Source organism: Rhinolophus sinicus, linkage group LG14 (genome assembly GCF_036562045.2).
Source record: "Rhinolophus sinicus isolate RSC01 linkage group LG14, ASM3656204v1, whole genome shotgun sequence".
Classification (NCBI taxonomy): Eukaryota; Metazoa; Chordata; class Mammalia; order Chiroptera; family Rhinolophidae; genus Rhinolophus; species Rhinolophus sinicus.
Window position 1 is genome coordinate 4,222,164 of NC_133763.1, and position 11,153 is coordinate 4,233,316.

Below are 11,153 nucleotides of genomic sequence, written 5' to 3' on the forward strand. Positions count from 1 at the left end.
AAAACATGGCACTGTGGTCTGGTCCTGGGGGCGCCTTGGGCTGCCCACTCGGGCTTGCTCTGCTCTCCCCCTCCGCAGACCCAGAGAGAACCAGGTTTTCATGTAATTATGCCGATGTGACGGGTCTGCTCACAATGCTGAAGATAAGATACATAATTGTTCTCTAGAACTCTCCTCCAGGATTAGTACAGATAAAGAACCAACTTCTTTGTATATATTGGAAGGAAATGAAATCACTATGCCAAAGGGATATCTGTGCCCCCACGTTCATTGCAGCATTATTGACAAGACCTAAGTGTCCATCAATGAATGGTTGAAGAGAATGTGATTTTATATACATATACATAGGCCATTTATTATATAATGTGTACAATGTAATATGTGCACACAGACACACATGCACGCACAATGGAACGTGCCTCAGCCATAACAAAGAAGGAAACCCTGCCATTCGCCACACGATGGGGCTTGAGGGCCTTAGGCTGAGTGAAATCAGTCGGACAGAGAAAGACAAATATTATATGATCTCACGTACACGTGGCGTCTAAAAAAGCCGAACTTCTGGAAACAGAGTAAAATAGTGGTGACCAGGGTTGGAGACCCTGGGGGACCTGGGGAGATGCTGGTCAAAGGGTCCGAGCTTCCAGCTCTAAGACAAATGAGTTCTGGAGATCTAATGGGCAGCCAGGTGACTAGCACTGACGATAGTGTATTGTAGGCTTGGAAGTTGTTAGAAGGACAGAGCTTAACTATCAGCCAGCACACCAAGAAAAAAGAAAAGAAAAATGGTCATATGGTAATAGAGGTTTAACTAACCTTATTGTGGTAATCGTGTCACAATATAGCACATGTGTATCTATCAAACCATCATGTTGTACCCCTTAAACTTACCTGTGTTGTGTGTCAATGAAAGCTTAATAAAGCTAGGGGTGGGGAAAATCAGGGGAACAAATCTTAAAGGAACACTCGCCCATAGTGCTAAGTATCTAGCTTGTCACCAAAAGGGGGAGGGGAAAATCAAGCTTGAAGCCTTTTTATTCCACTCACCCTTTGTTTTCTAGATCTCGGCCATGTATTCGTCCGTAAATAAACCTGGACCGTCCGGGAATAAATCAGGACAGTCGCTGAAAGTGCCCGAGTCCAGCTCCACCTCCAGTCCAGGAGCTGCTCAGAGGTCCCCCTCTTCCTGTAGTGACCTCTATGCCACTGTTAAGGACTTTGAGAAAACACCCAACAGCGTCAGCCCGTTTGCACTGGCGGGGAGACCCCGGGAGGAGCTGGAGCCTGATTACGAAGCAATACAGGCCCTGAACAGAGAGGAAGAAAAGGTCCCCCTGGAAACCAATGGCCACCACGGCCCTGTCCTGAAGGAGAACGACTACGAGAGCATTGGGGATTTGCAGCAGTGCAGAGAGGTCACCAGGCTCTAGCAGCCCGGAGGACAGCCCAGGACCAGCTGGCGGGACGTCTCTCGTGGAAGAGAGGAAGCGGTATTTCCTGCGCTTTCCATGCTGCTTTCGTGAGCTGAAGACAACGGAGATGCTGGAACCATGTCTCAGTCTCGGGGACTGTGAGCTACGCACCTGGCTGTGTCCCAGGGTGGCCTGCCTGCCGGGCGGGCACTGCCACGCCCCAGCCCATCAGCCCACGCCCCACGCCCTGGGACAGGTCCCGGTCTCAGTGGGAGAACCGCTCCCGCCAAGAACCACGGCCCCATCTGCCTAAAACACTGCCATTCAGAAGAGCCAGGGGTCCCTTCCTTTCTTCTGCTGTGGCTGTCTGCTATGGCCCCTTGAAACCTTCCGGATTCTGACGGTTCACTCCAAGGCAATTCTCCCCCAAGGCCTCACCTTGGTGGGCCACGTAGGTGTTTTAAGATGGTAAGAAACCCCGGCTGCTGGTACCATCCACTCACCGGATCGTCTTCTGGGGCGCCTCCTGAGTGTCGGATGTAGGCTCTCCACATCAGCCGCTTCCCCCAAAGTACCTGAAGTCATTTGTAGATGTTTTCATTTTATTTTTGTAGCAAAACATGACCTCCCTCCCCCCGCTGGTATTTGAAACTCTTCAGAACCTTTGCAGTATTTTCCACGAACGCTGTGGTACCTCTATACTTGTTTTAGCCCAGATCTCATCCCTCCAGAAGAGAGAGCCTTACTCTCTGTGTTGGGACGCAGACCACATATCTGGACGGCAGCCGTGCATCGTCCCTGAAGGGCTGGGCACTGAAATGTGTGTTTCTGACGATTCTGCGGCCACACCAGCAGTGGGGGTTTCATAAGTTAACTGCTGCCCTAAAGGTAATCTATCTGAGATTAAAATGTAAACATTTATTTTTCTTATATAAATTTATAAGATGTTTTATGTTTAACGCCTAATTTCTCAAAAGTGCCAGGAAAAAAAAAAAATGTATATTAACTATTTTGATTTTATGTACACTGATTTATATTCTCACTTTGAAAAGACACCATAAAGCACAGAAGCTTAGGTAGTTATAAGTCATTATCATTTTTCTAACCAAGTGTTTAAAACATTGAAGGTTTCTGAAGACTCAGCTCTTCAAATGGTACTTGGAGCTCTTAGTATCAGCTGGCTCACTGGAAAAAATAAGTGGAATAATCAAAACGATCATTTTCAGTGGTTTGTGGTGGGCAATGTTGAAAATTTTGAAAAGGTGAGAATGGAAAGAAGAACAAAACCTGCCTAAGGATGACTGTGAATTATGAACCTCTGAAGGTACAACACCTAAAGTTTGGTTGCACGTTTAAGGAAACGGTGATGGGTTCCCAGTGCTTACAAATGCAAATTATCTGTTGAGATTTTTTCCCCCTTTCATTGTACAAAAATCAGTATTTGGAATAAGTCAGACAGAGAGATCCGCTTGGTTTGGATTTGATCGTCTTCTTCGATTTTATGAGGCCAACTCTGGGAAACTTGTTCACTTTTCATTTTGAAACAAACCTGGTTGAAGTGTTATTATGCAGTGTGGGTTATAGAAAGAGAGCGTCCCTGCACTGTTAAACAGAGAGAGAGAAGCAATTATTCTCTACTGCTGTGACATCTGGGACTTTCCAGGTGGGCTAATCTGGCTGTTTTCACTGTTGATGACAAAGAATGCAATTGGAAGGATGAGGCATCTTACAAATTGGAGGGACCATCTCCCTGGCATGTGTTTCCCATCCCTTGTGTTCATGGCGTGATTTTGTGACCGCTCTGTAATACGTTCCTGAGGCTTTAAAGTGAGCTCTGTTGGGGCAACTGGTTGGTTGTCATTATTTTCCAATCAGCCTGGTCTCCCACGTGAAATCTTCGCTGGCGTGAGGAGTCACCAGTGATTAGAAGATAATGGCAGAAAACCCTCGGATCGGGGAGTTGATGGGGAAGGTCCAAGGGCCTTGCTCTCTGAATCCATAGCCTTCAGGTTTCGCCTGGCGGTTTTCACAAGTTTGACCCAACAGTCTCTCCGTCCTGGGGTTCCTTTAGTGTATGGTGACATAGCCATGTCACATTGCACACTTGGCCTTCTGCACACTGCAGTAACATCTCTTGAGAGCACCCAACGGCTCAAACGTTTATTGTATTTCATGACGTCTTGCTCATTGCCAGGGAAGTGGGTGTCATCTCCAAAGCGTAACACCAGTTCTAGAGAGAGCAGCTCTTTACAAACAGCCATATCCTCTTGAAATTTCATTAGCAGAATTTCCCCCAGAAGAAGTTTTGAAATAAAGGCTATGCCCTATAGCCATAAAAATGCACTGAATCGTCTCTCTTGATCTGAGAACCCGTGCTAAAAATAAGCTAGGCTATAAAGTCTGATAAGTGTACTTAAAAAGGAACTGTAAGCCGTCCAGCCCAGATCCTGAAAGAGTAACAGCACAGCCCTGGAGGGTGGGGGAGGGAGAGTAAACGTCAGGAGATGCTTCTGCCTTTGAGACCACTGGCACCTTGGTGAAGTGTATTTGTTGACGTATCATCTGTTTTGACCTTATATAGTACAGTATTTCATAAATGTCGTCCCTTCTACTTTATTTGTTGAAAATCTGTGCTGCAACCTTTGAATTGCACAGAAGCCTATGGCTTCTTTAAAACAAAAGTTTCATCTTCAGTTAAATGCTACAGACTTTAAATGTATGGAAGGTGATTATCCAAAAGAAGGAATTTACTGTATCTTTAAAATTCAAATTTGACATCCGTATTATATCATTCAATAATAATAACCTAGGTGGTGTGGAATTATACAAAAAGAAAAATACGTTTTAGGAAATATTTTTTTGTCTTATACATCAGAATGATAAACCTACCTTGCCTAAAAATATGATCTTTGTTTTTATTCGGAAATTTGGAAAGTGTAGAAGAATTATTTCTGCTGCTTTTGCTTTTTCTCCAATATCGTCAGCAGGAAAGTGTAGCCTGTTTTATGTGAAATGTTTGAGGAAATTTTAAATTTTAGAAGAAAGTCATTTTGGCAGATATATTTTCCACATACATTTTTTTCCTGCCCTGCACGAAATTACATCATTAGTGCTAATAAAGCTTTTGAAGGTATTGCTCTCCTTTGTGGAAAAAAAAGGTTAATTACTGATTTATCTGCCCTCAAAGTCCGAGTTAATTCTAACTGAGTGCTAATGCACAATATGTAGCCAACGCAAAGGACTAAAATTTAACCTCAGTATGTCACTATATCTGTTTCTCATTTTTCTAATTACAGCATTTACTCCCTTTAACCAGTAATAAGTTACATATATATGAGATGTGTATACACACACATATATACATATATATACATGTATATATTTAAAGAGTTGTTCTGGTGCTTCTTTAATTAGGATACATCCTATCATGTGTATCGAATGCTTAGCCAACTAGTATGAAGACTGTTGTCGTAAGAGCAGGATCAAAGAAACAATTCTCCCATAGTTTGCACTCAGTAATCACAGCAAAACCTTCTTCGGTTGCCCTCATTTAATTTTTCTAATGAATCAGTTCAGATGCTAAATTATGTCCATAATTCTGTTAGCTGAAGAACAGGGGTGTTTCAAATTGTTTCATCCTACATGTGACTCACTATATATTCACCCTGATGGGAGGAAATGAAAACAGGTGTTCTCAGCAAGGTGCTGCAGAAGCAACAGGGGCTGAGGAACCAGGTGGGGGCCACAGCCAGGTGACCCCCACAGAATCCACAGGGCAGTGGCACAGTGTGATGTGGGATGTCACGGCTCTGAGATGATGGCAGGGCTGTGAGCTCACAGCTTCAGTTCCAGACTGACTTAGGACTTTGTTAAACAAGCAAATGGCATTTGTTTCAGCACTCCCTGTAAGCGTTTCTGTGACTCTGTGTGATCCAGTGACGCCATTCTTCCGACACTGTGGATTCCTGGTACCCAACCAGCTTCTCTTTGGCTGCTGGATGCGTAGTAAGTGCTGATGGTTGTTTCCTGGAAATCTTGACAGGCTTATTGTACCGTGTAACTGGGGAAAGTTAAAGTGTAATGTTTAGTGTTAATAAGTGACTGATGTGGAAATAGGAACGTGTGTCTCTAATATCGAATATGGCTTTATTTGCAGTGAAATCTGAATTCCTTGTCCTGTGGTCGTATGTTCTTGCTCTGTGTTGTACCTTTGGTTCAGTGCATTCTTGTTGAGGTAGACAAGTTGTACACACTTAGACAGCGGTCTGACTTCAAGAGATCATTCCAGAAACCATGATACGTTCACGTTTTCATCTGGAATTACCAGAGTAAAGTGAATAAAATCATGGTCCAGAAGAGAACAAACATTCAAAAGTGCTTGTTTTTCTACTGCTCATTCTTAAGTCTGTGTTTACAGCCAGCCTTGCTTATACCTGGGGTGCCCCAAAAATGTCTACAAGTGGATACTTTGGTCCAAGTTGCTCAAGCAGTAGTTCGCCATCATCAGAAGTGTCTGGATGCTGATGGGAACCACTTTGAGCAGCTCTTGTCATTGCAGACGTCAAACGTGACTTGTATTCATCTTTTGTTATCAGTGTATATTGAGTATTATAATTTTAATAGCTTTTTCCTTTCTTAAAATGTGTATACGTTGTTGTTGTTTTTGGCACCCTCTGTATGTAAAGTATTTTTATACAATATAAAGTATTGTTTTTCCAGGGTCTTCTTTTATGTAACTAAGAAATAGTAGTTCAGATCCTATTCATGCCAGGTGAAATGAGAAATGCAATTTTTGTTTAAAAGGCAATTTTTAAAAAGCGTTCGATTTGGTAATCATTTCTCTTAATACAGTTAGATGAGATTTTTCTTGGCTCCCCGATTACATACTATGGGTGTTTTTAAAAAACATTTTGCTCTGGGCATCTCAGATCACCTTGTGTAATGTATTAAATGCCTGGTCATTGTCATTCCTTGGACTTCTGTATGTTAAACTGACAACAGTAAATGTTTTAATGTTGTTCCCTGTTAAAGAGATTAACATGTGTTCAGGGGAAGTTTGAAATACTGCTCAACAACTAGGAATTCACATTCCATTGTTCATGGGTTTTTGCCTCTTAAAAACAGTGACTTATTGTCTGTTAGGCGGTCCTGATCAGTTTCAAAGTATTACTCTTACTCAAAAATCCTCCAAAATCATTCATGACACTGAGTGACATTTTAACTCATTGTCTCGAAAGGTCAAATTGTCCAATTCACAAAAGCGTGGGAAAGTTGTTTTCAATATAGGGAATTTTTAAACCTGAGTTTTAGTCCAAACATCTCTCTTACGGGTTTCAACGGCTTGCAATGTTTCCCCTTCCTGACTCCGGCCTTTTAAGAAGCCTGGCTGAGGCGTGGGGGCAGGAAGGCACCACTTCTTCGGCCTCCCCTGGGGTCCTCCTGCACAGGTGACCTTCTGCCCTTTGGACAGTGCCACCCCGGGCCTCTTCCTGCCCCGGCCCCTCCATGTCTGCTGCTCACAGGCTGGTCCATCACATCCTTTTCAATAGGGATCCATCGCAGTGCTTGGTAGCCAGCCCCTGCCTCCCAGCACAGAACCATCCCCACACCGCCCGGTGAGCAGACAGCCCTGCCCACCTCAGTTCCCTGCACTGCCAGCTGCCCAGGTAAAGCCGCAGGTCCACCTGGGGACACAGATGCTGGGGTTCCTTGTCGTGAGCTCTGCTAAGCCAGGTACACTCTTGCCACGTCTTTCATGAGCACGGTTGGCACTAAGGGGCCATGGAAAAGAATCTTTTAAAAATTCCGTTGAGAATTCAGACTCACAAATGCAGGAAAATTCACACCATACTCTAACCGGGTAGGCTTACTGTCCTAACAACATACAGAGACGGCCACCTGTCTGCTTAAGTTCCAGTGAAGGTAGATCTTGGTGACAGCAGACCCATAGTTACCCAGAAAGTTGAAGGACGCTGATTACTCTGAGGGGAAATAAAACCCTTTCTTGTAAGAATTAATCATTTATAAAGTAAATTGAGTGTAACATATTTTTACATCCCCTGCCCCCTGGGAAATAGTTCTTGTGCGTTATATTAGTTGTAACTAGTTTGAGCTACTCTCCTGGGTCTCAGGGAGACCAGAAGGTTCCAGCATCTAACTGTGGAGTTGCCGGATACTGAGAATGATCTGGCCTTTTCTAGGCAAACGCTCTGATGCTTGCAGTGGGAAGCCAAGCGCCTTTTACGGACCAGCCCAGTCAGGGGGGTGACACAGTAGCTGAGGGTCTCCCTTTCAATGCATCCTAAGAATCCACCACCTGTAGTCTTGACAGTTTTGTTTAGTTTGGATTTTTTTTTTTTTTAATTTCACTCTAAGTCCTCATAGTTTGATATTTGAATGGATATTCTGGAGTGCAATTTTTTTCCAAATTAACAGAACAGATATCTGCTCATTCTTTTTATACATTTAATTTTTAAAAGTCCACCCAATATACCCATTAGGTACCCGTAATAGGGCAATGAATGCTAAGAGAGAGGCCAGCCCTGGCCCGGGGCTCTGCAGTTCAGAACCGGCTTGTCGTAATGTCTGGTTTTGTTTCGTTTTTAAACTCAACAAGTTGGAAAACAGACGTTTAAACCAAACTCTTTCCTTTTCATTCTTAAGCTTATGCAGCATGGTTTTTCCTTTAACTTTACCCCGCACTGAGATCGTAGAGGCTTCATAAATGGCAGACGCAACTCACGCTGAAGACCTAAGTCTGTCTGTAAAGGACTTGGAACATTCCTTTGACAAGTTCTTATGTATTTTTCATGTAGAACCCATCGGTGAACCTGACATGATGTTCTTGACCCATCCCATCAGCTTTTCTTTTTCCAATTAATTTTTTGAATATAGGCTTCTCTTGTACTTCCTGGAGCCATACTAGAAATGTAATTCCGGTGGGCTACGCCCTGACTGCCCACTGATGGCCTGCGAAGTGGCAGCATAGTCAGCTGTGCTTGTCGCTTAGGGAGAAGCATGTGAAATACATCAGGAAAGCTGAATTTTTATCTTCAAATCAACAGCATTCGAGAGAGTCCTGTATGCCTCAGATTTTGACACTTTTTTTCAATGTCTTTTTTTTTTTTTTTTTTTTTGTCGGAGTACCAACTACATACTTGATTCTGGAGGGTGGGCCGGGCATGAACTAAGTGACAGGGGCAAGACTTCCTGCCCTTGTATGTCAGTTTGTATGTCTCTGGAAAATGTATTATCCCAACTTCCTGTCTACCACTCTCTCTTAAGGAGCAAGCTGTAAGTAATATAAATGAAAAATAAGACTGTCTCAAAGATTTAAATTATTGTTTAGATATTTCCTTCTTTGTAAACTCAGGAATAAACCTGGCTTGTGGGTAGCATAGTATGGCCACTAAAGCTATAATCTGTAGGTCACTAGATGGATGCATCCTTTCAAGTATGTTTCATTTAAAGAGTTCTGACTTTGTTTTAACTGGGAAATGCTTCTTAATGGAAAAACAAAACCAACAAAAGATTTCCATAAATTGTTTCTAGAAAAGTGTAGCATCAGTTTGACACCTAACCCCAGAGTGTATGTTTCTTGCCTATAGTATTTCAACAATTTCTATGGGAGGAAAAAAAAAACACACACACTTTTTTTTATTTCTTGGAAAAGTGAATCGAGGTGTTGAATTCTCAGAGGGGACAATTTATAGTTTAAAGAGAAGCATTGGTTCTGGAGATGAGCTCACGGCTCTTGGTCCCTGTTCCAGCACTGACTTTTCTGTGTGACCTTGAACAAATGATTTAACTTCTCTGTGCCTCAGTTTCTCCACATACAAAACGGAGATCATGATACCAACCATCGCCTACCTCATAGGGATGTTATGGGGACAAACAAGATAATATAGATAAATACCAACGCTTTGAACTCGGGAAGAAAGGTGCTATATACATTGAAGTTGTATTGTTTTTAATGATCCAATTATTTTGTTTAGGGTTTCAGCAATAGCAATACTGTTAGTCACAGTAACTATGTTTCAATTGGACGTATATTTACAATGTCTTCTGTGGCCAGGTCATAACCATTCATCCAACAACAGTACCTAAGGAACTAAAACGCTTATTTGTTTTCTGTGTTTCTGCCTGTAGGATTTCTGTTCTGAATGTTCCCAAAAGGCTGGAGTTTAATTTCTAATATCTTCCAGTTTACATGTAATGAACCTTATTCAAGCTGTGTGTAAAAATAGAATTACATGTGAATAGCAGGTACGTTGTAATTAAAGGCACTTATCAAATTGTCTTTGTTCTTTTTTAATTGCAATAAAGGCCAGTTTTATATAACAGCTTGTGGAAATTCATTTGCTATTTGGGCAGGTCAGGCTAATTTACGTGCCCTTAGTGCATCCCCAGGGTTTGGGGGTTTTAACCATCGGCTCTCCCGCCTGGCAGGAAGGAGGGCGTGCCTGATGCGCAGGCCAGAGAGTGGAGGCCTGAGTCTCAAACTCTGCCACAAAGGAGCTGCGTTGCAGTCCCATGTCCATGACAACTTGGAGGACACTGCTGGACTCCTCTGTGCCTCTGTGTCACAGAAGAAGTGAGGGCCAGTGGTACAGAAGCCACTAACCAGGTTGTCTTGGGGACTCTGTGAGACAGCCAGCGTGGTAGCCCGCAGATGCTAACGGCTCTGTAAATGCTCACGGATGATTGTCACAACAAGCCTGGGACATTTTTAATGACACACACACTGCCTGCACCCCTGTAACGAAAGGCAACGTCAGCGCAAACAATTCCCCAGGCCATGAGTCAAACCCACCTGCTTGATGGCTGCAGGGGGTGTGACCCCAGCATGGGACCCTGCCTGCCCCTTCCTGATCATCAGAGACATGCCTTGGGGCCACAAGGGGAAGCAGGTGGCATCCTCCTGCCTCCTTTTGGCCTGTGCCCCTTAACTCCAGGGTACCTCAAAACCCACAAACTGCTTCTTCTATGACCCCCTCCAACCTGGCCTCTCTCTCTGGGCCTGTTCGAGGCTCCCCCCTGCGCCCCACCCCTTCTGCACAATTATAAATATTCACCCCCTTCCCAGTTTCCATAGGGACCGACTTGCTTATTTCTACCGAGCGAGGTCCTTCCTGCACGGGTTACTGACCCCACTCCTGGGACCGTTTGCAGTTCAAGAAGTACAGGCGTGTTTGGAATCCTTGGGTCACAGACCAGCTTTCCTACCTGGGCTCCTGGGGAAATGGGGGTTCTGGAGCCCAGCATTGGGGCAGGCTTCCGGGGACAGTTCCTACGGTTCTGTCAGCGGTGTGCTACCAATGCTGGGATGCAGTGTACGTTTAACAAGTGTTCCTCCAAGGGAGTGGGGAATTCTGAGGCCCGCCTGAGGTGAGCCAGACGTACTCCGCCTGTCCTGTGTGTCACTTAGGAAAAACATTGCTCACTGGCCCACCTTTCTCCCTCTGCAAATACAACACATACTATGAGTCTTTTCCTTTCCTCCCCTCCCCTCCCCTCCCCTCCCCTCCCCTCTCCTCCCCTCCCCTCCTCTCTACTCCTTTAATACTTCAGGGTCTTACTGAAGGTAAGGGCACCTCCTTTAAGGTCACCATTCTGAATATTTGCCGTCCCTCTGGCTGATTCTTACAATCTCAAGGCTAAACCGTGGGTGATCCCAACCCGACGACCCGCCAGGCGTCACATCTGTTTCCACAGCTCCTTCTCTGTCTGTCCTGCTGTTGT

General features: G+C 44.2%; 1 protein-coding gene across 1 annotated transcript in view; it reads left to right on the top strand.

Annotated features, from left to right (window-relative positions):
• PAG1 (phosphoprotein membrane anchor with glycosphingolipid microdomains 1) overlaps positions 1–9,754 on the top strand; it is a 108,772-nt gene extending 99,018 nt beyond the window's left edge. The window contains exon 8 of the mRNA XM_019725420.2: positions 1,062–9,754. Within this exon, the coding sequence (XP_019580979.2) occupies positions 1,062–1,430 (369 nt within the window). The 3' untranslated portion in view covers positions 1,431–9,754. The remainder of the gene's footprint in view (positions 1–1,061) is intronic.
• The last annotated feature ends 1,399 nt before the right edge of the window (positions 9,755–11,153 follow it).